The sequence below is a fragment of the Anopheles merus genome, chromosome 2R (assembly GCF_017562075.2).
Source record: "Anopheles merus strain MAF chromosome 2R, AmerM5.1, whole genome shotgun sequence".
In the NCBI taxonomy this organism is placed as follows: Eukaryota; Metazoa; Arthropoda; class Insecta; order Diptera; family Culicidae; genus Anopheles; species Anopheles merus.
Genome location: NC_054082.1, coordinates 41629843 through 41653345, shown reverse-complemented (window position 1 = coordinate 41653345; position 23503 = coordinate 41629843). Strand labels below are relative to the sequence as shown.

Here is a 23503-nt window from a genome sequence, read left to right as displayed (position 1 = left end):
CAAAACACACACACACACACACACAGTTGTCCATTGTGCTCTGATGCTTACACGGATTGTAAAACTCTCTAAACATATTTGCCAAAGGTGAATGTTATTGCTATTTAGGAATCTGTTTAGGAGGAAACTGGTTTAGGCGCATTTACTAAACGAACACTGTTTATGTACTGTACTGTTAACAATCAAACCTATATACTCTCTACTTTTTATCGTATTTGGTCGAAGAAAATTGATTGTAATTGGTGTATGTGTGTGTATGGCAGAAAAGATCTCACCGTTCCCACAAAAAGAGGCGAAATCGCGCGATCGCTCATGCTCTACTGATATTAGGTATATTCGGCACGGATGGGCCCGATTACGACATCTATCTCCTATGAACAATAATAAAGCTGGAACACCACTAGTGAGAGGTGTGTAATAGAAAAGCTGGAAAACATGTGTGGGTGTTATTTCTTACTCAACTCATTAATACGCGAAAGGCTTCGTATCCACCGGTCCCGACTCGTCGATCTGATAGAAGCCATGCTTCGGGGCCAATGGTCCAAACACAACCGTGCAGCGTCGATCGTTCGAGCTTAGCGTGGTGCGGGAAAGCTGCAAGCGCGTGTGCACCAGCGTACTCCAGGCGAGCCCCAGCGCCGGAACGTTCCGCTGGTCGTCCAGCGTGGAAGAGTCGATCACCGAACGGACCTGGTTCGTTACGAAGATGGCAAAGTTGTGGCGCTCCTGCAGTTGGTGCAGCCGGTGCACTATTGAGCGGAAGGTTTCCGCCCGCGAAATGTAGTCCCTTTCCTCCACGAATGGGCTCGCGATGGAATCGATGATAAGCACACTGATTTTTGTGCCTTCCAGCAGCTTGGGCAGTCGATCGAACAAACAGGCGATCAAGGTAGGCTAGAAAAGGCAGAAGGCGAGATGAATAGAAAACGGTCGAACACACAACGCACAACGAAGATATGGGTTGCCGAACATACCACACACCATACGTGCTCCACCAGTATGTGGTCTGCAAAGTTATGTTCCCGTACGGCATTATCCGCACTCTGCTGACGTTTGTATTCTGCCTCCATCTGTACCAGCCTGCGCGAAGGAAACATATGCTCGGTGCAGATGTACACCACGCTGGAGTTCGGCACGGTGCGCTGGGCCGTCAGTGCTAGCTTTAGTGCGATCTGTGTTTTGCCCGATCCCGGATCACCTGCCAGCTCGAAGATTCCCCGGGCACCGATACCGCCACCCGTAAGCCGATCGAAAACCGGTACACCGAAGCTCACCTTACGCCACCGATCGGCATGTTTGGTCAATATTTCACTGCCTGTAAGTACGGTATGGTTTCAATCAGTTGTTTTCGTGATAAAACGGTGCTGCCTTACCACTGGAAAAGCCTTCAAATTCCGATTCCATCGTTTTGCGGGACGAGCAACGCAACGTAAACACGTTCTACACTTTGCGCGCCATTTTCGTTTCTGGCAACTCGTCTGCTGGCATTTCCTTTGACACCTAGATTCTTCAGAGTAGTGATGGGTAAAGTTGGTAAAAATCCGGAGTCGTTTCTGATCCGACTCCGATAATTTCGGTACCGGCTCCGGAAGGTAGGTGCATCAAGCATTATCCGGAGTCGTCCGGAGTAGTCCAGAGTTGTTTGGAGTCGTTGGGTATCGAATGCATCCCGAGTCGTTCGGAGTCGTTCGGAGCAGACCAGAGTTGTTTGGAGTCGTTGGGTATCGAATGCATCCCGAGTCGTTCGGAGTCATCGGGAGTCGTCTGGAGTCGTCTGGAGTCGTCCGGAGTCGTTCGGAGTCGTTCGGAGTCGTTCGGATTCATTCGAAGTCGTCCAGAGTCGTTCGGAGTCATCAGGAGTCGTCTGAAGTCGTCTGGAGTCGTCCGGAGTCGTTCGGAGTCGTTCGGAGTCGTCTGGAGTCGTCCGGAGTCGTAGGGAGTCGTTCGGAGTCGTAGGGAGTCGTTCGGAGTCGTCCGGAGTCATCCGGAGTCGTCCGAAGTCTTCCGGAGTGGTCCGGATCCGGCCTTCGAAACAAAGACTTGTATATGAAGCGAACATGCAAAGTGAGAGACAAAAAACACAACGAAATGAAATTTCTTATCACAAGCACATTGCACCGGACGGCTCCTGTTGACTCCGACCACCTCCTATTCGTGTGGACTCCGGACGATTCCGGGTGACTCTGGACGACTCCGGACAACTGCGATTCCGCGTAGAACTAGCAGTTCCCATTTTGGCGGAGTCGTAATCGGACTAACATAAGCCGGAGTCGGATCGGAGTCGTGGGTGCGCTCCAAAGAGCACATCACTACTCCAGAGATCAACAGTTTGTTTGTTTGCGTTCTTCTAGACTGGTTCAAGGTCAACGTTTCTTAAAAAGCAAAACATAAAATTTTTACATTGCCATGGTAACGATCGTTCGCGGGGTTGTTCGTAGGATGATCTACCAGAACCTTTTCTTGGCTTAATTTCCGTACAAACATTAGAAAATTCACGGGACAAATTTAATTATTACAAAGTTGATTCTTTACGATAAAAATCAAAAGCAAAAATACCATCGTTTCTTGAAAAATATAATATTTTATTCAGTTCGATTGTTAATGAAGGGTTTTGATTGGATAGTTTTGAGCTGGCATTTGCAAACGGCAGAATAAGTAGTTGTTTGTGGAAAAGCACGCCTTACAACTCATAATTTATAGCCATTCTACGATACGATACGATACAGTTTTTTTCCAAAATACTAACGCGGACATTCAAACCGTCAAAGCGCTCGCTAGGGAGCTATCGAACCTATAATCGTACAATTTTAACCCACGATGAGTATGATGATGCCTTCTCTGTAAGCGATGGCGGCACGTTTAACGACGGTATGCCCGTATACTTGTCGCGGCTTGGCGGTTTGTTTCTTGGACGCTACCACACCCAGCAGTCGATAGACGCCGTTCATTTGGTATTTGTTTTGTAACGAGAAATTCGAGAGAGACAATTTCGTAATTTTCGCTTGCTTTGTTCAATTTCATTCCCAAACATTTGCTTGCCTCTTGCGCCTGAACTTTATAATACTTTTGATACTGTACAACGGTTGTAGTGTAACGGACGCCCCGTCGGAAAATCGGTTCGGTTTCGGGTTCATTGCGTTCGTCTCCTTTTTGTAGGGGGTGTCGCGATCGGTACTCTTGGTTCGTTGTTATTTTTGCACATTTTTGAACTACGTAAAATGGGGTTCAATAAGTTATTTTCTACACAGACAACACAAAAAAAAAAAACAAAAACACACATAATAGTGTATTGCCACAATGCGATGCGAAATGCGATGAAAAGGTGGGGGCGCGTCGGCAGGTCGGATGATCCTAGCTACTAGCACCTGCGCAATGGTATGGGGTGGAAGCGTGGAAGTTTGCGCTCACAAAGTGTGTGGTCACGGCCCTGTCATATTCCACTTCCACGCATCCTCCGCTACCTCCGCCTTACTCAACAGCCTGTGGTTTGGTCAGTCTTTTAGCACCGCGGCTAGGCGGTCCCTTCGGTTTGGAGAACTGTGGCCGAAGGTTCAGCTTGCGCGGATGCAGCTCCTCGTGCAGGAACTCCTCGGTCAGCTCGGCACCATTATCGATCTCGAGCTTTTTCGCCACCTGTATGCCGTGCTTTTCGATCGTCGCCGAAAACGGGCCCTTGCAGCTAGAGTACATCATGCGCTCGCGGATCGAACAGCTGTACCCGGGCATCGAGTACACGAACACCACGCTCTCGAGATAGTTGCCCTCGTGGTGGTGCTTGAAGATGTACAGATGGTAGCGGGCATGGTCGGTCGGTATTTGGGCCGGCAGCCCGGTCAGCTCGATGTTGTCCGCCTTCACCAGGTGTATCTTTTCCTCCTCGAGATCGATGCGAAACTGCAGATAGTTGTAGCCGCCGCGGCGCATATCGTGCAGCGCTTGGGCGACCGCGTCCGCGATCGGACAGTTGATGCCGCCGAGCGTCTGCTGCTTGGTGTCGATGCCGAAATCTGTCTTCACCTCGGTTTTGCGCAGCTCGGCCAGCTCCTCCTCCCGGCTGGTCAGGGGAGCGGGCGTGTTAAAGTCCACCTTGTGCTTCTGGTAGCCCTGCAGCGTCGTCTCCTCCTTGGACGTCGCGTTCAGCTCCTCCTTGATGTGCCCCGAGCCGAACTCCAGCTTGAGTGTCGCCTTCGTCGAAGCGTACAGCATTTTCTGTCGCACGGTGGCCGATTCTGGCACCCAGCTCATCAGCAGCCATGCGTACCCGGTGGGGATTTTGTAGTCCAATCTACGGGTTTAACGAACAAGGATTTGGGAAATGTTTGCTTGCTTTGATGGCCACCAGTGCTTTACCTGTAAAGAATGTAGCACGGCGTACTCTCCTCGATCAGCGGTCTCACCAACGTATCGTAGTCTTTCTCCCAGTCTCGCTTCACATCACTGTGGCTTACCAGGCGGAGTTCCTCTGGAGAAGGGGGAAACATAAACAAACAAATATATATCATAGAATACATTTTGGTCATCAGAAAAAGCGCAAAAGTCGGTCGCATTCTTACCATTTTCAATAGAAACTTTCAGAACCCGGGTCTTTCCATCTTTGCATTTGCCAAAGAACTTCAGAAGCTCGGCGTTTGCTGTGGGGGCATGTAAAGAGAAAAAAAGTGATTAGCCATTGTCCTGGCTGGTGAGGTCTTGGTGTTGTCGGGGGTACAAAGGGGAGATGATGCATCCCCCGGTTTGGGGCGGCGACGATGATTGATTCATTTTCCGTCCAAAGGGGGAACACCTACCCTTAATGCCAGTTTGGTGCGACATAGTACAATTCGGATGCACTGAGTTCGAGGGATAGAAGCACTTTTAACAATGAAGCAGTCTGGGCTAGGGCTAGGGCTAGGAACAAAACACAAACAGAAAGTGGGCAAGTTTGTCTGGCGAGAGATCACAATTTTCTTTTTTGCCCGTGCAATGAATTTCACTTGTGACGATTACATCAAAATCAGCTGTCAAAGTCCGTCCCCCCTTCGCCTTTCCGACAGTTGTCAAAGTGATCGTACGAAATTGTGTCGCCCGCAGGCCGGTTTTCGTGAGCTCACCAACGCTCGAAATCGGGGTGATTTTCCCTCGCTGGCGATTGTTTTTGTAAGTCGTTGTAAGGGTTTTTGAGGGTTCAAGATGGCTGCCAAAAAGTTCGCGCTGGTGTGCGATAGTGTTGGGGGGCAAAATTAAAAGGCCAAACAAAATACACTCCACCACCTCTCTCTCCCTCATTGGCCCCCCGGGTTCCTACATTTCCTGTCTGTGCCATATTACCATCTGCATTCCGCCGTCTCACTTGCTCATACATGTTCCGCTATCGCATCAGCTGATCCGCTGAGGGATTTTTATGTACAGTCTGTTCCCGAGTTACACGGTTTCTGCGTTCCCGACGAATTTGCGTTACTCGAATATCCGCGCAAGCCGAATTTCACGTTTTTTGACTAAAACACTATTTATTACTCGCAGTTTTTGATTTAATTTAGTACTTTTATTATCTTTATCATTTATTTCATATGATTCTTGCAGAAAATTCTAATATTTCTGGCTTTTACGCGGTTTCAATTTTTTTTTTGCAAAAATGAAATTTATACCGAACTTGAAGCAAATTGTACTGATTTGACATTTAATCTGTCAAATTTAGAAAACCGCGTATCTCCAAATCCGCGTAAGCTGAGAACCGTGTAACTCGGGAACAGACTGTACAGTCTTCATTTGCGGGTGATCTTGACGTTGAGCGAATCGCGTAAAGGAGGTACAGGCGGTCCCCGAGATACACGGTTAATGGGGACCGAAAACGGCCTCAAAATACCGTGTATCTCGAATTTCCGCGTAAGTCGAATCTTGTGATTTCCAATTTTGCAAGTAGGGGGTGGTTTTAGCCACCAAATTAATTATTTGATATGTTTCTAATGAATTGAACAGTTTTAAACCTTTTGAAATGGTATTTTACATTCGATCAATACGGAAATTATTTGGTATTTCACAATGGATGTGTCAAATCAGTACAATTTGCTCAAAGAACTGTCAGATTTGGAAAACCGCGTATCTCCGAATCCGCGTATGAGAGGTACCGTGTATCTCGGGGATCGCCTGTATGTTCAATTTTTTTTACTTATTTGAGTTTCACGTATACACTGGTGGACATAAAAATAGGAACTTTTTTCTGTGACCGAAAGACATAGTTCTTGTCAGAAATATTTGGTAGCCCTGAAAAGGACTGTTTAAGTGGTTGTTGGGAGGAGGTGTTGCGGTGTTCCACAGAGCGAAAACACATTCTAACGGTCAATGTGATGACCGTTATTCGCTATCACTTCCTGACAGCGTTTGGCCATATCTTCGATGAGCTTACGGCATTCGCTTTCGGGTATGTTTTCCCACATAACCTCGCAGCGTGTCCATAGATCATCGGCTGAACGTGCAGGCTGGTTCTTAAGCTGACGCTTGAGAGTTGACCACAGATTTTCAATTGGGTTTAGGTCAGGACTCAACGCAGGCCACGGTAGAACTTGCACATCCTGGTTTGCCAAATAACATTTAACTGTTCGCGATGTGTGCTTAGAGTCGTTATCATGCTGAAAGATGTAATGCTCTTCGTCTCCGAATTTTTGTCGGGCGTATGGCAACATCTTACGACTAAGTATTTTTCTATACCCTTCCGAGTTCAGTGTCCCGTTGATACGGAACAAAGGACCCGGGCCGTGCCAGGAGAAGCAACCCCACACCATTACGTGGCCGCCTCCGTGACTTCGGGTTTTTATCGTATTTTTCGGATGATACGCCTGATTAGGAAGGCGCCAGACGTATTTAATGCCGTCCGAACCATCCAGATTGATTCTGGACTCATCCGAAAAAATGATTTTACTCCACCAAAAGATGGATGCAGCTAAATGTTCTTCGGCAAACCGAATGCGCGCTTCTACGTGGTGCGGCAGCAGCTTACGAACCTTCCGCGGTCTCCGGGCACAGAACCCAGCGGCGTGTAAACGGCGAGACACCGTTTTCGCCGAAACTTGCAAACCAAGCTCCTGCTTGATTTGAGCGCAAGTTTTGAAAGGATCCGCCTTGATTATCTCAACAATCTGCGCGTCAACGTCGGCCGTTGTTTTTCGCGGACGACCTGTCGATTTACCCGTAGCCTCGCTACGAATGGCGTTGTCCACAAACGTCCGTGAACGGCCGAACGCCTTACAGATTGTCTTGATTGGCACGTTCTCACGATAAAGCCCCTGAATGTGTTTTCGCTCCTCTGGTGTGCAGTGCTTTCCGCGACCCATGATGATTTTGTGGAATTTTTCAACAGCAACCTTTCACCTTGACCACTGATGGAAGAATGAAGCTCAACACGATTTGGCTCTCCTTTTATACTGCCGCAAAACGCTGCCGGCACTCAAAACTCAGATAAGTAGCGCACCAAAAATGAGAGTATAAAAGGCATAATTCGACTATTGCAAATTCAGTACGCCTCGAACTGTTGGCGATGACACACCTAGTGCACGCAAAAAAAAAACACACAATTTTTTTTTCCTATTTTTATGTCCACCAGTGTATCTACGCTTGTTTGATATAGCTTTGTAATCATCAAACGGCAAGGCACACGAATGGCCTCGTCAAAACTGGCATGATCTGCAAGATGAAAAATACCACACCTTGCTAATGTAATGCTTAAGATCATGCATTTTGTAACAAACTTACCAGCCGCCGGATGTGTCATCTGGTTTCATCCAGATCTTTTTCTCGCGCTGATTTTTGTGTGTGCCTCTTTAAATTGAGGTCGTATGCGTTGCACAGCTTTCCTACGCCCCTTACCCATCAATCTAATTACATTAATACTAAACTGTAATCGACACCGATGCAAATAATTGAACAAAATTGCGCACATTAAATTTAGTCAACCACCAAGTTTGTTTACGTAAGGATGTAGAGAAAGGGAGTAAGGAAGGGTAGAGAAAATGAGCGAGATGCAGCGATATTCAAACGTCAAAAACCCTCGCCATGTTGTGCGGGACAGCGTGTGGTGAAAACGGAATTTGACAATGCGTGCACGCACACCAATGCACGAGCGCCGCAACACAATACAAACGCAAGTGGGTGATGACTTTTCGAGGCACTGGTCGTCGTCGTCGTCGTCGTTGTGTGATTATCGGGAAGAAAGAAACAAGAATCCCGTTCGTTCTATGAAAGGGGGTGTTTCGCGATTAGGATCTAGCCAGTGAGAACGAACACACTCACGCAGCGGAAGCAGAACGACTGCAGCGGAAGCTGCGGAACAGGGTAACCGAGGGCACCAGCGCTGATAAATAAGAACGGGGCCGTTGTGCTAGTGGGCAAGATGAGCGAATTCCTGAAATCGGCCATAAACTACTTCAATGCGACACCTGCGAACGGGCTGGACAACGATTTCGTCGGCCAGACGGTGGAGGTGGCGAACGTGAAGCTGCGTATCAAGCGCGTTATAGCGGAAGGTTAGTGTTTCGCTGCGTAAAGTGGCTTACAGGGCGCGTTTATCGTTATCGCTGCTGGATAACGGCGAACAGTGATAGTGCGGGGTGGCAATGCAGGCTCCAGCAGCAGCAGCTGTTACTCATCCCGGAATCAGCTTTCGAGTGTATCGAATTACACTCCCCCCTTTCCCTCTCGCTCCCTTGGCCTTCCGTTGCCGTCCTTTGTCCAGCGCGCAGCAAATGTCAAGCGCAACCCAAAAGGACACTGTGGTGTGTGGGCGTCTGTTGGTGTCGAATGGGTCGTTTCTCATCCTGCACCTCCATTCAAAGGTCACGCCAGGACGTTGGAGCAACACAGGCTGGGGGGAAATGAAGGGGGGGGGGGGGGGGCGGTGGCGCGAACGAACGAATCGCACCAGAGTCTTGCTACCCGTGATTATCTAATTTCTGCGTATCTTTTGCTGCGACCGTAGGTGGCTTTGCGTACGTGTACGTGGCGCAGGATGTGCAGTCCAACACGGAGTACGCGCTGAAGCGTCTGCTCGGCACGGACAAGGAGGAGTGCAACAACATCATACGCGAGATCAACTTCCACAAGCAGGTATCCGGCCACCCGAATGTGGTAAAGTTTGTTGCGGCCACCTTCATCGACCGGACGCAAAGCGCGAACTCGCAGCGGCGGGCGGAGTATCTGCTCGTGTCGGAACTGTGCAAGGGTGGCTCGCTGTACGATTGTCTCGAGCAGGACCTGGCCCCGGAGACGGTGCTGCGGGTGTTCTATCAGGCGACCAAAGCCGTCGCCCATCTGCACAGCCAGCCGAAACCGATCAACCATCGGGACATAAAGGTTGGTAGGAAACATTGGCGTCGTTTTTTTTTAATTTAACCTAATGTCTCACAATACTGTACCCTTTTGACCCTTTTAGATCGAAAACTTTCTCATCGGAAGTGATGGGCTGCTGAAACTGTGCGACTTTGGGTCCGCCTCGACCGACAGCTACGCGCCGGACGTAACGTGGAACGCGCAACAGCGCGACACGCTCGAGGATGCGCTCACGCGCTGCACGACCCCGATGTACCGTGCGCCGGAGCAGCTCGACACCTGGGCAAACTATCCGATCGGCATCAAGATGGACGTGTGGGCGCTCGGCTGCATTCTGTACTGTCTCTGCTACCGCAAGCACCCGTTCGAGGACTCGGCCAAGCTGCGCATCATCAACGCTAACTACACCATTCCCGCGAACGATGCGCGGTACGCGTGCTTCAGCGACGTGATTCGCGGCTGCTTGCAGGTCGATCCGAACCAGCGCTTCGATACGGCCACGGTACTGGAGCGGCTGGCGGCCATTGCCGAGACGAAGGGGTGGCCCCTGAAGGCACCGCTCGGCCTGCTGGGCAAACCGCTCAACTCTCCGCCGACGGGAATGACGCCGGCACCGAGCCCGAGTCATAGCCGACCGAACGGTGGGCTGGTACCGGATCGGCCGGCACCGCCCAGACCCGTGTGCCCGCCCGGCGGCCCGGTGCCGGTGTCGAGCGACGGCAGCCTCCGGAACAAGTACCCCCAGCGGCCACCGGATCCAGTGCGCATGGGGCACGCGAACGCGCCACCGCTGCACTCCGTACCGTCGCCCTATCCCACGCCCCCGGCGCAACAGTTTAGCCAGCCGGCGGCCCCACCGGTGACGGGAGGCGGTGGGCTGTTCTCCTCCATCAAGGGCGGGGCGGGAAGCTTTCTGAAAAATCTTAAAGACACCTCCTCGAAGGTGATGCAAACGGTGCAGCAAAGCATCGTGCGCACGGATCTGGACATGAGCTACATTACGCAGCGCATCCTCGTCATGCCCTGCCCGTCGGAGGGCATCGAGTCGGCGTACCGCACGAACAACATCGACGATGTGAAGCTGTTCTTGGACAGTCGCTACCAGCCGACGAAGCTGAGCGTGTACAATCTCGTCGGGCGTAACGGCTGCCCCCGACTGCCGCCGCCAGTCCGTACGGTGGATGCTGGGTTTATCTACGCGCCTGCTCCACAGCAAGGTGGCAAGGCGCCGGTACTGACCGGGCTATACTCGCTGGTGGAGGACATTTACGGGTTCCTGAGCGCGGATCCGAAAACAGTCGTCATCGTGCAGAGCCCGGACGGTGGCCGTGCGCTGGCCGCAACGGTGGTGTGCGCACTGCTCGTGTACGCCTCGCTGGTGACGGAGCCGGAGGATGCAATGCAAATGTTTACCATCAAGCGAACGCCACCGAATATGCGACCGTCGGAGCTGCGCTACCTCTACTATCTCGGCGACATCGTGCGCTCGGTGCCGCATCTGCCGCACTACAAGCCGGTCACGCTGGTGTCGCTTGCCGTCACGCCCGTGCCGCGCATGACCAAAGCGCGCGATGGCTGCCGGATGTACGTCGAGGTGGCCACGGCCGACCGGACCGTCTTCTGCACGCTGCAGGATTACGAGCGGATGCGGCTGTACCACACCTCCGAGGGTAAGATTGCGCTCGCGATGAACGTGACGGTCTGTGGCGACGTTACGATCAGCCTTTATCATGCACGCAACGCCCTCGGCGGGATGGGCCGGCCGCAGGGTCTGAAGATATGCCAGCTGCAGTTCCACACCGGCTTCATACCCGAGGAGGAAACGCTGATCAACTACGATCGGGCGGAGCTGGACGAGGTGCCGGATCTGGAGCACGTGCCGCAGAAGTTCAGCGTCGCGCTCAGCGTTTTCGTGGGCGACTCGGAACGGCCGCCGGCTACGCAGCCGCCGTGGCGAACGCCGAAGGCGGCGCGTGATCCCCGCACGCTGTTCGCGTCCCAGCTGGAGTATGAGGAGAACGTTGATAATTTCGTCACCAAACCGAGCAGCTCAGCGAGGGTAACTGCAGGCGAATCCACCGCACCACAAAAGCCACCTCCTCCACGACCGGCACCACCATCGCCGCAACCGATGCATCGAGTGCTAGGCGACGACATACCGCGCAGGGGATCGTCCGGTACTCCACCCGTGCTGGCAGCGGCCGAGGAACGTGAGGCTGATCTTTTGAACCTAAACAAATCTAGTCAAGGACGACCGGCACCGGAAGAGTCGCCAGCCCCGGTTCCGAAGATTGAAGAAACGTACGATTTGCTTGGAGGGCTGTCACCCCCGGTCGTGAAAGGCGGAGCATTCGCTAGCTCCGGTGTCAGAAGTACGCCGACCTCCTCAGCCGTACTGGATGACATATTCGGAACGCTGGATGATGCGGGAGCGCCAACCGGCAGTACGCTTCCCACCACCAAGTCCAGCAGTGATTTAAGCGGGCTGAATCTAAACTTTGACCACTTCGGTGGAGTAGCCCAACCGGCCAGTGGTGCTGCTCCCTTCACCAATGGTGCCGGCCAGTCCGATGCTTCGGCAAGCAATGCGAACAACAGCTTTGGCTTCGATGCGTTCGCCGGGGTCGCGCCACAATCCATCTACAACAGTGCCGCCCCATCGGGCGCACCCTCGCAACCCGCCACAGCGTCCACCGCTGCGTCGAAAGATCCGTTCGCGGATATTGGCAACCTGGCGGCCGGTTTGGGCGGCGGCATTAGCGCTGGTGGGAGCGCTGCCGGTTGGGGTGGCAAACCGGGAACGACGCCGAGCCCACGCTCAACGCAGTTCTCCAGCCCGACGCACCAGTTCAGCGGGGCGAGCACGGCAAACCCCTCGCCGAGGGCACCATCAACACCCAACCATCAAATGCGCAGCCCGAACGATCCCAGCCAAGCGCAGTCGCGCCCCGACTACAGCCGATCGCATTTCGAACCACCGAAGAATGGAAGCAACGGCAGTGCGAAGGACGCACCAGGGGCAGGTGTTGGCGGTGGTCGATCGGGTGACATATTCGGTGACATTCTTGGCCAGCAGGGCTATTCGTTCGGCAGCACCAAAAACCAGGGGCCGCGAACGATGAACGATATGCGCAAGGAGGAGTTGGTGCGGGAGATGGATCCCGAGCGGGTGAAGCTGATGGAATGGGTGAGTAAACGGCATTGATCTAATTATGCTTATTGTTATTGTGTCTGTATGTGCATCTCTTTCCCTTTCTGCCACTCTTTTAGACTGAAGGTAAGAAGAACAACATCCGCGCGCTACTGTGCACCGTGCATACCGTGCTGTGGCCCGGCGCTAAGTGGACAAAGTGTGAAATGCATCAGCTGGTGTCGGCAGCGGACGTGAAGAAAATTTACCGCAAGGCGTGTCTCGCTGTACACCCCGACAAGGTAGGTCGAATGCGCCATGTGCCCAAAACTTGCATCCGCCTGACCTTCCGTAGCACAAGGAGTACAATTGCAATCGCAACGCTTCGTCCTTTTCAGCACACCGGTACGGAGAACGAGAGTATGGCTAAGATGATATTCATGGAGCTGAACAACGCGTGGACCGAGTTCGAAAGTGATGCCACCCAGCAAAATCTGTTCGCCAATTAAGAACACTCTGTTGCGTGCGTTATTACTGCTGCTGATGCCAACCCAGATCGGTAGGTGATGGTTTGTTAGCATATTGCAGTTGCTTGTTTTTGTCCCAAAGAAAACCGTACAGATTCGGCCAATGCGAGTCGAAGTAAGTTTTCTTTTGCGTGAGGGTTCTCTTTACAACCGCGGCAAGCATTTTCGAAACATCACTTTCTTCTCCCGTTTTACGTTAAACAATTAGGAGAGTTTTAATGCATCGAACTATCAGTGTGTGTGTGTTCCTTTTCCTAGTAGAAATAGTACACTTCTTCCAACTGTAGAAGGACACGTAAATAGCAGACATTTCCGAACAATGTCACAGCACTAGCTTAAAGAGCCCGGGCCAAGGCGTGGCAAAGAACTGAACTGGCAACGGTTGATTGATGCTAATGTGATAATTTGTCCCCTACTTTTGTGTTTTACTTTTATCGAAAGTGCACTTTAAAACATCACACCGTTTCAGGGTTTCGCTGATCGTACTGTTGAGGGCAAACCCGTACAGGTTGTCCGTTCGTTTCGTTAGCGCTGATATGGGAAAATTCTCGAACACATGCAGCGAACCAGAAATTATATTTTATTCCAACGTATTCCGCTTTAACAATGGATGCTGAGTATTGAAATGTTAATCTGTTGGATAAGCAACGGTGTCGGCAATTTTGAGACTAATCATTCATTGATTCTGAAAATTGCCTATTTTGTTTTGCTGTATGTCGATTGAAATACAACCAATAATCTTGCTTTTTCTTTCCCTTAAAGTACCTTCTACAAAAGGTACTGGTTTTAAGAAGAATAAACTTGAATGTTCCATCAACGGCTCAGTATGTGAAGCTTTAGTGACAGTCGCTTTCAATGATAAGAAAATGAAGAACAGAAACAAAACAAAGTTAGACCAGCAGGACATCGCATTAAACGTATGTTCGGAATGATATATCACAATAGATCAATTAACACTAATATACAAACTTTAGGGTGAAAACTTGCTACCAATTATGAGACACGAAACGTTACGTATGGCACGCAAACAAACCTATATTTAACCAGCATAAGATGAATGTTAATCCATTAGCACTTAACATAACAACACTTAACAAAAGAAAAAGGTCCAGAAAGCAGAACAGAACTAAGTAAGCGTATTGTAATTTAAAACAGGAAAATTTTAGCAAAACCGCATACTGCAGCTGCTGCTGCTGCTTGCCCACGTTGTTGATTGTTCATTACTGTGTGTATGTGCGTAAGCCGGTAACTTATTCCCTCTTATATACGGTGGTAGATAATGAGAAATGCAATGCAAATTTCATTCGCTCAGATAAATATGTATATTGTGTAGGATATGTAATGATCGCTCGACAAAAGAATGTGTTGGGTGGAATGTGTGAGTGTGTGACGGTCGGCGGCAATATGGAGGGGGCGGTTGTAAAAGACACCTTATGGAGGATCCACGTGAACCGGTACAGTTGTTGAATAATGGAAGTTATATATGCTTTTTACGCCGTAAAGCAGCAGTGGACAGAGTAGAAAGTTAGTTGATCCGCGGAAAACAGATGCTATTACTAGATTGATGATTTCAACTGCAAATGTTATCATAACGCTCTAAAAGTAGGTTACGTTAGGTGTAGCTTTCTTAGTTTCAAAGCTTTTGTTTGTTTTTCACAAGGATAATGCAGGCGTGAGAAAAAGAGGAGGGAGAGCAAGCCGATGATGTAAGCCGGAATGTGAATATTGTAACAAATATTGCTCAGCACGACGAACGATGAAGCGACAGGGGGTGGAACGATTTGTGTCGTAAATCCGTTATACTCAACAGGATAAACAAGACTATGATCGCTTTATCGCAACGCGGTGTGTTACGCTTGGCGAGGGGTTGAACGGAACTGTGATGTTTAGCTTTGGCCGCAAACCCTGCTGCCTACCGGAATCCCGTGCTGGGCAGAGTAGAGTGTAAGGTGATCGAATCCTTACAAACGACATCGTTTCAACATGCGTGTGGGATAGAGATTATTGCAATGATTATATATGTGCATTATTTTGAGTGGTAAATACCGGGAAAAGGGAACAATCGCAGAATGTGTGTGTGTGTGTGTGTACAACTATGTGATTGCTGTGTGCAACCAGCTGCTGTGAAAGCATAAGGATGTGAGACAATGAAATCGTAGGGACAGGAAGGGAAAGGTTCGCTGTAGAAAGTTGGAAAGCAATAACGAAACGCGAAGGTTGATCAAGGGACAGAAGTCACACGTGACAGAGAAGGGTAAAGCCCTACCTAAAGGGTAATTAGTGTAGGGTAATAGAGCAATCGAATGTTTTGCTCGTCGATGGATATGTCCCGTTCCCGTGCTAGGTGATGAATAATTTCAGTTTTCTTTGCTATCCTCACTCGATAGAAAATTATTTATTTGCTATTGGCAGGCTTACTTTAGTGTGCAGTAGGAGGACGACGAGGAGGAAGAGGAGTGTGGTACATTCTAATGTAAAACCTGTAACGTTCCATAGATTAATGAATACTGTTTACTCTTGTTTGATTGTAATAGAAAGATGAACGTGGTGGCTGTATGGGAGAAAGAGTGGAGGAAGAGACATATTTCCAGCTATACAAATCTACTGTTACACGCAAAGTAGGATGCGCGAACGCATGAAAATTATTACACCTTCCACTTGTACTCGTATACACAATCTATCAGAAAAAAACCTTATATATTACGTAAATACATAGCGTTGAATGATGAACATAATGTGTGCGTCATGTGTGTTTGTGATTAATTTAGCGTTTTGTGAAGGACGATCTTTTCAACGGCAAACGGGTAATAGGATACGGCGACATTTTTCCTGCAATTTGTGCTACGGTGGTGTAATGATTCAAATTATTTTCCTCTTACTGATTAGGATGCTTTTGTGGGATGTTCCTTCAAAAAACAGCGATACGATCGTTAGATGCAAGTAGTGTGGCGTAAAGTAGTGTTCGTCTTGAAAAGGCGCCCTCGCCTGCTCAATTAGAAATGAAAATTGAAGGCTCAATGTAACTCCAAATGTGCAATGTAGCTCCTCACGTTTAATGTGATGCTACAAGCTCATTGTAGTTCCGTAAGCTTAATGTACAGTCAGTCCAAAAAGTATTCGTCTAGCTGAATATTTTACAGAAAATGGTGATTTATGGCCGCAATACGTATGGGGCGATAAAAGTAATGATGAGGTTTGATAAAGGGGCCATCAATACAGACGTTTAGCTAAAAAATAAGCATTTAAATAGTGCAATAGCAACAAAAACATAAAAAACTAAAAAATGTCGTTTGATGGGCGCGCAAAAAGTATTCGTCCATCTAGCTTTTTAATTATTTACGCTGGACAAACACTACGTAGACGTGAATTAAATTTATTATTATAGTTAGACCGACCCGCTAGAAACCAGACTGCAAGCTGGCATTCCACACCGGCTACGAGCAGACGAAGATGTAACGCTACACCGGCCACGAGCGGACAACGGCGACATGCGCAAGTAATGCGACACGCAGACCGATCGTGAGAACGGACCAATGCAGCCAGCAACCAGCGGCTTCGTTAGAACATTAGCTCGTTAGGTTTAGTCAGTCGAAGTCGAAGTCTAGAGTCAGCCAGATATAGATCATAGTTTAGCTTTAGTCAGGAGTAATCCTGTTTGTGTAAAATAAAATCTTTTTTTATGGCCAACCGGCCTAGATAAAGATTAACTGGCGCCCGAATAGGGACCTCTAGTGAAGTGAAAATCAAGTGACGAGTAGTGATCGCGAAAGAGCGTAATCACACCGTGCTTAGAACATCTCCCGATCGCAGATTGCAGCCGTGTGTATGAGCACCTAAGTAGCCGGTAGCAGCCAATAACTCGTTGCCGGAGGAAAGGGACAACGCCGACACACCGAGAAGGAAAAATTCACCGGAGGCCCGAGCAACAGAAAACCAACCCCGTCAGAGGAGGCGAAGCAACCAGCCCCGTAAGAAGGGTGAAGCATGAATTTATTAATGTAAGTAAAACTTTCAATCATAGTAAGTATAAACACTTATTAAAGCGACAAAAAATATTAAAACATTATAATCAGTGTTAAAGTGAGTGATTAGTGAGTGAAAAGAAAATCATTATCACAAAAGTTAAGTCAAACTGGAGGAATTAGTTCAATCATTACGACAATTCTCAGTCACAGTAAAATCTATAGATAACGAAGAAAACTAACAAACAAAGATATGGAGGCACTAGCTGGCAGAATTGCAGCTTTAGAAGCACGTTTTAGTGAAAGCAATGTTACAGATGATTTTCAAGACCCACCACTTTTTTTTACAAAACACGATGGTAGTGCAGTAGATCCCGAATCTTTCGAAAAAATCCCTGGAGTTGTAAAAGATCTCCCAATTTTCTGCGGTGACCCAAGTGAACTTAATAGCTGGATCAATGACGTAGATGGGATAATCCGACTATACCAAACTATATCTAGCCATAGTTTGGAAAAGCAAAATAAATTCCACATGATTTGTAAATTCATACGTAGAAAAATTAGAGGTGAAGCCAACGATGCTTTAGTAGCATCTAACGTAGGGATAAATTGGAATATGATGAGGAAAACTCTCATAACTTATTATGGAGAGAAGCGAGATTTGGAAACTCTCGATTTTCAACTTATGAGTGTCTACCAAAAAGGTCGAACTTTGGAAGTTTATTACGACGAGGTTAATAGACTTCTTTCACTTATTGCAAATCAGATACAGACAGACGATAGATTTAACCATCCGGAAGCTTCGAAAGCTATGATTGGAACATACAACAAGAAAGCGATCGATGCTTTTATCAGAGGTCTCGATGGGGACGTTTATAAATTTATTCGTAACTACGAACCAACATCCTTAGCAGCAGCCTACAGCTATTGCATTTCTTTTCAAAACCTAGAGTGCCGTAAGATGCTAACAAAACCAAAACATTTTAACACACCCTCGTCAGCCCCCAGAAACCAATACCATTGCCCACACCTCATCTACCACCAAGAGTGTTCCAACACCAACAAAGACCAATGACAGCGAACAACGTAACACCTCATTTTGCGCACCACCCACCGATTCAAAATTTTGCAGGAAATTTTACACAACGTCCTGTTTGGAATCAACCAAATCAGCAAAGACCAATTTTTCAGCGCACAAATTTTAATCAACCAAATCAGATGAAAAATTTTACACAGCAGAGAAACAATTTTCGCCAAAATGGACCTGAACCGATGGAAATAGACCCATCAATTAGGTCACATCAAGTTAATTATGCGAACAGGCCGAACTCCTCAAACATTCGTCCATTGAAAAGACAAAGAGCTTTCAATATTGAAGCAGTTCCGCGACGTGAATTAGAACCGACTTCATATGAAGATAATCTCTACGATGATGATGTCGAAAGTCAGGCGTCATACGAACGATATATGAGAAATGTAGAAAAGCAAGAAAAACTAAATGAAAATTCTCATTACGACGAAATTTCTCGCGAAGCAGAATTAAATTTTTTAGGTTAAAATCAGCTTTACCATATTTTATATACCATGGTAAGGCAGGTCAACAAATTAAAATTCTAATCGACACTGGATCTAATAAAAATTTCATCAACCCTTTACATGCGAAAATTTCTCACGACGTTATAAAACCATTTTTTGTATCATCTGTGGGAGGAGATTTACTCATCACAAAATATTCACAAGCTCAAATATTTGCCCCTTATTCCGATGTAAATGTCAAATTTTATCATTTGCTGGGACTAAAATCATTTGACGCCATAATAGGTTATGATACCATCAAAGAAATGGGAGCATTTGTAGACGCTAAAAGAGACAATCTAGTTCTTGAAAATTTTATAATACCTCTCTCACTTCATCCATTACAGGAAGTTAACAGAAGTGAAATAAGAGACACACATCTTAACCACCAAGAAAAAGAAAAATTACATTTATTTCTTAACAAGTTTCAAGATTTATTCCAGCCACCCGACGAAAAGTTGCCCTTTACAACAAAGGTAGAAGCAACCATAGCCACGAATGATACGGAACCAATTTACTGTAAGTCATACCCATACCCTTTGTCCCTCAAACAGGAAGTGGAAACACAGATAAAAAAATTATTAAATAATGGTATAATTCGACCATCTAGGTCACCATATAATTCACCTGTGTGGATAGTTCCCAAAAAGGTTGACGCATCTAACGAAAAAAAATATCGACTTCTGATCGATTACAGAAAAATAAACCTGAAAACTAAAAGCGATAGATATCCCATTCCCGATACTTCAACAGTACTTGCCAATCTAGGAAATAATAAATATTTTACAACACTCGATCTAGCATCGGGATTTCACCAGATTCGTTTAGCAGAAAAAGATATCGAACCATCAATAATGGAAAATACGAATTTTTAAGATTACCTTTCGGTCTGAAAAATGCACCTTCGATTTTTCAGAGAGTCATGGACGATGTTCTTAGAGAACATATTGGAAAAATTTGTCACGTATACATAGACGATATAATAGTCTTTGGAAAAACATTCGACGAACATCTGAAAAACTTGGAAATTGTTTTGAATACATTACGAGAAGCCAATTTTAAAATACAGCCAGACAAATCAGAGTTTTTAAGAACAGAAGTTGAATTCTTAGGATTCATTGTTTCAGAATATGGCTTGAAACCAAATGAGAAAAAGATAGAAAGTATCTTAAAATACCCCGAACCTCAAACTATTCGAGAACTAAGATCATTTTTAGGACTGTCTGGATATTACAGAAGATTTGTTAAAAATTATGCAGCTTTAGCAAAACCTTTAACAAAACTTTTAAGAGGGGAGGATGGCCAAGGCCACTGCAAAATTACAAAAAATCAATCTAAAAATTTTCCGATAAAATTAGATGATGATGCCAAACGCGCTTTCAAAACTCTTAAGGAAGTTTTATCATCCGATGATGTTTTAGCATACCCCGATTTTGATCATGATTTTATTTTAACTACCGACGCTTCTGACAAAGCAATCGGAGCTGTTCTTTCCCAGAACGTTAATGGTGTTGAAAAACCAATAACATTCATATCTAGAACACTATCAAAAACAGAAGAGAATTATGCTACAAACGAAAAAGAAATGCTTGCTATAGTTTGGGCTTTACATTCTCTACGTAATTACATTTACGGTGCAAAAATAATAATATTAACAGATCACCAACCTTTAACATATGCAATGTCACCAAAAAATAACAATGCAAAATTAAAGCGATGGAAAGCATTCATAGAGGAACATAACTATGAGCTAAGTTACAAACCTGGAAAAACCAACGTGGTAGCTGATGCTCTTTCACGCATACAAATTAACTCACTAACTCCTACACAACACTCTGCCGAAGAAGATGATCTTTCTTTTATCCCTTCTACCGAAGCTCCAATTAATGTTTTCCGAAACCAATTAATTTTTCAAAAAGGTACTATTAGTTCCTACGAGTTTGTAAACCCCTTTCCTAAGTTTAAAAGGCACACTTTCATAGAACCACAATTTTCAATCGATTTTATAAAAGACAAACTTAAGAGATTCATGATACCTGGTATAATAAATGGCATATTCACTGATGAGCCAACCATGGGGATCATTCAAGAAACCTTTAAAAATCTATTCAATATATCAACCATGAAAGCAAGATTTTCACAAACTCAAGTTCAAGACATTTGTGATCAAGAACAACAGATAGAAGAAATTCGTAAAATACATAACTTTGCTCATAGAAACGCTAAGGAAAATTCATTACAAGCTATAAAAAAATTTTATTTCCCTTCCATGAGAAACAAGATAGAACAATATGTTAAAAACTGCGAAACTTGCAAAGTAGAAAAATACGAAAGAAGACCCCCTGAATACATACCAGTTAAAACACCAATCCCAAAATATCCAGGAGAAATTGTTCATGTTGATATATTTGCGTATAATGCAAATTTTTTATTCATCTCGTCAATGGACAAATTTTCGAAATATTTGAAATTAAAACCAATTAAATCAAAATCCATAGCAGACGTTAAGGAAGTACTGCTACAATTATTATACGATTGGAATTTGCCTAGACAAATTATATTTGATAACGAATGTACATTTGTATCGAACGTCATAGAGCAGTCCATACTAAATTTAGGTGTATCAATTTTTAAGACACCAGTGAATAGATCAGAGTCAAATGGACAAGTGGAACGTTGTCACTCCACGATCAGAGAAATCGCAAGATGTACAAAAGGTTTGAATCCAGACATGAGCTTAATTACCTTAATACAACAAGCCGTGTATAAGTATATAATACTATTCATTCTTTTACAAAAGAGACTCCCAGAAAAGTATATATTGGAGAGCAATCAGAAGAACTTTCATTTAGAGATAGATCAAAATTAAAAGAAAAAATTGAGAGTAAAATTATAAAAATATTTGAAGTAAAAAATGAAAAGATTAAAGATGATAAGTATCAAGATTACGAACCGAATCAATTTGCGTATGAAAAAAATAAAACTATGAATAAGCGTGACAGTCGTTATAAGACAGTGGTAGTTGAGGAAAATCATCCAACGTATATAATAGATTCGAACAATCGAAAAATCCACAAAATAAATTTAAGAAAAAATTAATGATATAATTATGATTGAATTAATTTTCTATTACAGAATCGCGTTTTTCACACTATATGGTGTTCTACAAGCTAGCATAAACATTTTCGACTTAACAAACAACCCATTGGCTATTGTTCCGTTAGGACAAGCAAAAATTAGGATCGGATACTTGAGGACGATTCATCCAATTGATCTTACCGAGCTAGAAGAGATAATTTCTCGAGTTTTTGAAAATAGCACAAACAGTACAGGAAAATCCCCATTGCAAAGTTTAATTAATTGAAGCTCGAAAAACTTAACGCCACAATTTCTAAGATTAGGCCACGTAGACTTCGAACGAAAAGATGGAACAGTATAGGTACCGCCTGGAAGTGGATAGCTGGCAGTCCCGACGCAGAAGATCTAACGATAATCAACACCACCCTGAATTCGCTCATCCTACAAAACAACGAGCAGCTATTAATCAATAATGGTCTCAGCAGAAGATTCCAAGAAACAACCAATATTGCTAATCATGTTATCGACCTTCAGAATAGGATCCAAAGGGAACATCAAACTGAGATACAACAGATCATTAAGATAGCAAACCTAGACGCATTACAAGCCCATATAAAAACACTCCAAGAAGCCATACTAGCCGCTAAGCATGGGATACCGAATAGCGAGCTACTATCAATAGAAGACTTAAACACCGTTGCAGAATTTCTGGCACAAAATGGCATTTACTATACATCAGTTGAAGAAATGTTAACACAAGCCACAGCACAAGTTACCATGAATTCAACACACGTGATATTTATGCTAAAGTTTCCACGTCTATCCTATGAAACTTATGAGTACAACTATATCGACTCTATCATACAAAATGATAAGAGAATCTTAATCAAGCATAACTACATAATCCGGAATCTAACCCATATGTTCGAATTACCGCAGCCCTGTATCGATCAGAGCAGCCACCAGCTTTGCGAAAGTAAAGATCTGGAAGAGCCTTCACGCTGCATACGACAACTCGTACAAGGGGAGCATACAGAATGTATGTACGAAAAGGTGTATTCAACGGGATTAGTTAAACACATTAACAATGCGAATATTCTATTGAATGATGCCACTGCCGAAATTTCATCCAACTGCAGCAATATAAACCACATTCTTAATGGATCATATCTCATACGATTTCACAACTGCAATATCTTATTAACGGAGAACTCTTTCCCAGCACAGAAGTTTCGATAACCGGTAAACCATATATATCAACCCTTGGCCTCATCGCTAAAGAAGACGGCATCAGAGACGAACCTTCAATTGAACATCTTCGAACATAACATTGCAGCACAGAGAGAAACTACATACCATCAGCCTGGTTAATAATTCCCTCACATGGAAACTTCATATCTTTGGGTCAATTGGGCTAACGACAATTGTTCTGATAACAATAGCAATTTTATATTCATTACCAGTATACGAAGAACGAAAATAAGCCTCAACATTCCAACGAACAACACCAACCGACAGGATGTCCACCACATAGAAACCTTCGTGAAAAAACCCACAACATTCCATGCTCTCGGCAGACTTTGAGGGCAAAGTCATCTAAGAAGGGAGGAGTTAGACCGACCCGCTAGAAACCAGACTGCAAGCTGGCATTCCACACCGGCTACGAGCAGACGAAGATGTAACGCTACACCGGCCACGAGCGGACAACGGCGACATGCGCAAGTAATGCGACACGCAGACCGATCGTGAGAACGGACCAATGCAGACAGCAACCAGCGGCTTCGTTAGAACATTAGCTCGTTAGGTTTAGTCAGTCGAAGTCGAAGTCTAGAGTCAGCCAGATATAGATCATAGTTTAGCTTTAGTCAGGAGTAATCCTGTTTGTGTAAAATAAAATCTTTTTTATGGCCAACCGGCCTAGATAAAGATTAACT

General features: G+C 45.7%; 3 protein-coding genes across 3 annotated transcripts; 1 reads left to right on the top strand and 2 right to left on the bottom strand.

Annotated features, from left to right (window-relative positions):
• Window positions 1-75: 75 nt before the first annotated feature.
• Window positions 76-1478, bottom strand: LOC121590884 (DNA repair protein XRCC3-like). Its single transcript, XM_041911018.1, has 3 exons — window positions 1374-1478; window positions 975-1315; window positions 76-894 (listed from the first exon to the last, which is right to left on the bottom strand). The coding sequence occupies exons 1-3, from the start codon at window positions 1402-1404 to the stop codon at window positions 466-468; spliced, it is 801 nt and encodes a 266-aa protein (XP_041766952.1). The 5' UTR covers window positions 1405-1478; the 3' UTR covers window positions 76-465.
• A 1080-nt stretch (window positions 1479-2558) lies between these two features.
• Window positions 2559-5018, bottom strand: LOC121589955 (twinfilin). The gene is made up of 4 exons (XM_041909251.1): window positions 4788-5018; window positions 4554-4631; window positions 4351-4462; window positions 2559-4285 (listed from the first exon to the last, which is right to left on the bottom strand). Exons 1-4 carry the CDS (start codon window positions 4810-4812, stop codon window positions 3469-3471), a joined length of 1032 nt encoding a protein of 343 aa, XP_041765185.1. The 5' UTR covers window positions 4813-5018; the 3' UTR covers window positions 2559-3468.
• A 2922-nt stretch (window positions 5019-7940) lies between these two features.
• On the top strand, window positions 7941-13254 carry LOC121588472 (cyclin-G-associated kinase-like). Its single transcript, XM_041906449.1, has 5 exons — window positions 7941-8495; window positions 8948-9321; window positions 9401-12484; window positions 12568-12729; window positions 12826-13254. The coding sequence occupies exons 1-5, from the start codon at window positions 8363-8365 to the stop codon at window positions 12934-12936; spliced, it is 3864 nt and encodes a 1287-aa protein (XP_041762383.1). The 5' UTR covers window positions 7941-8362; the 3' UTR covers window positions 12937-13254.
• The last annotated feature ends 10249 nt before the right edge of the window (window positions 13255-23503 follow it).

What these genes read in the sequence shown, in the direction of transcription:
- LOC121588472 (XM_041906449.1), top strand. Translation starts at nt 8,363, where the DNA reads ATGAGCGAATTCCTGAAATCGGCCATAAACTACTTCAATGCGACACCT. An exon ending in CAAGCGCGTTATAGCGGAAG is followed by an intron (nt 8,496 to 8,947) that starts GTTAGTGTTTCG and finishes CTGCGACCGTAG; the next exon opens with GTGGCTTTGCGTACGTGTAC. An exon ending in TCGCTGTACACCCCGACAAG is followed by an intron (nt 12,730 to 12,825) that starts GTAGGTCGAATG and finishes CGTCCTTTTCAG; the next exon opens with CACACCGGTACGGAGAACGA.
- LOC121590884 (XM_041911018.1), bottom strand. Translation starts at nt 1,404, where the DNA reads ATGGAATCGGAATTTGAAGGCTTTTCCAGTG. An exon ending in ATTTGAAGGCTTTTCCAGTG is followed by an intron (nt 1,316 to 1,373) that starts GTAAGGCAGCAC and finishes CCGTACTTACAG; the next exon opens with GCAGTGAAATATTGACCAAA. An exon ending in TGGAGCACGTATGGTGTGTG is followed by an intron (nt 895 to 974) that starts GTATGTTCGGCA and finishes TGCCTTTTCTAG; the next exon opens with CCTACCTTGATCGCCTGTTT.
- LOC121589955 (XM_041909251.1), bottom strand. Translation starts at nt 4,812, where the DNA reads ATGTCGCACCAAACTGGCATTAAGG. An exon ending in GCACCAAACTGGCATTAAGG is followed by an intron (nt 4,632 to 4,787) that starts GTAGGTGTTCCC and finishes ATGCCCCCACAG; the next exon opens with CAAACGCCGAGCTTCTGAAG. An exon ending in GAAAGTTTCTATTGAAAATG is followed by an intron (nt 4,463 to 4,553) that starts GTAAGAATGCGA and finishes CCCCTTCTCCAG; the next exon opens with AGGAACTCCGCCTGGTAAGC.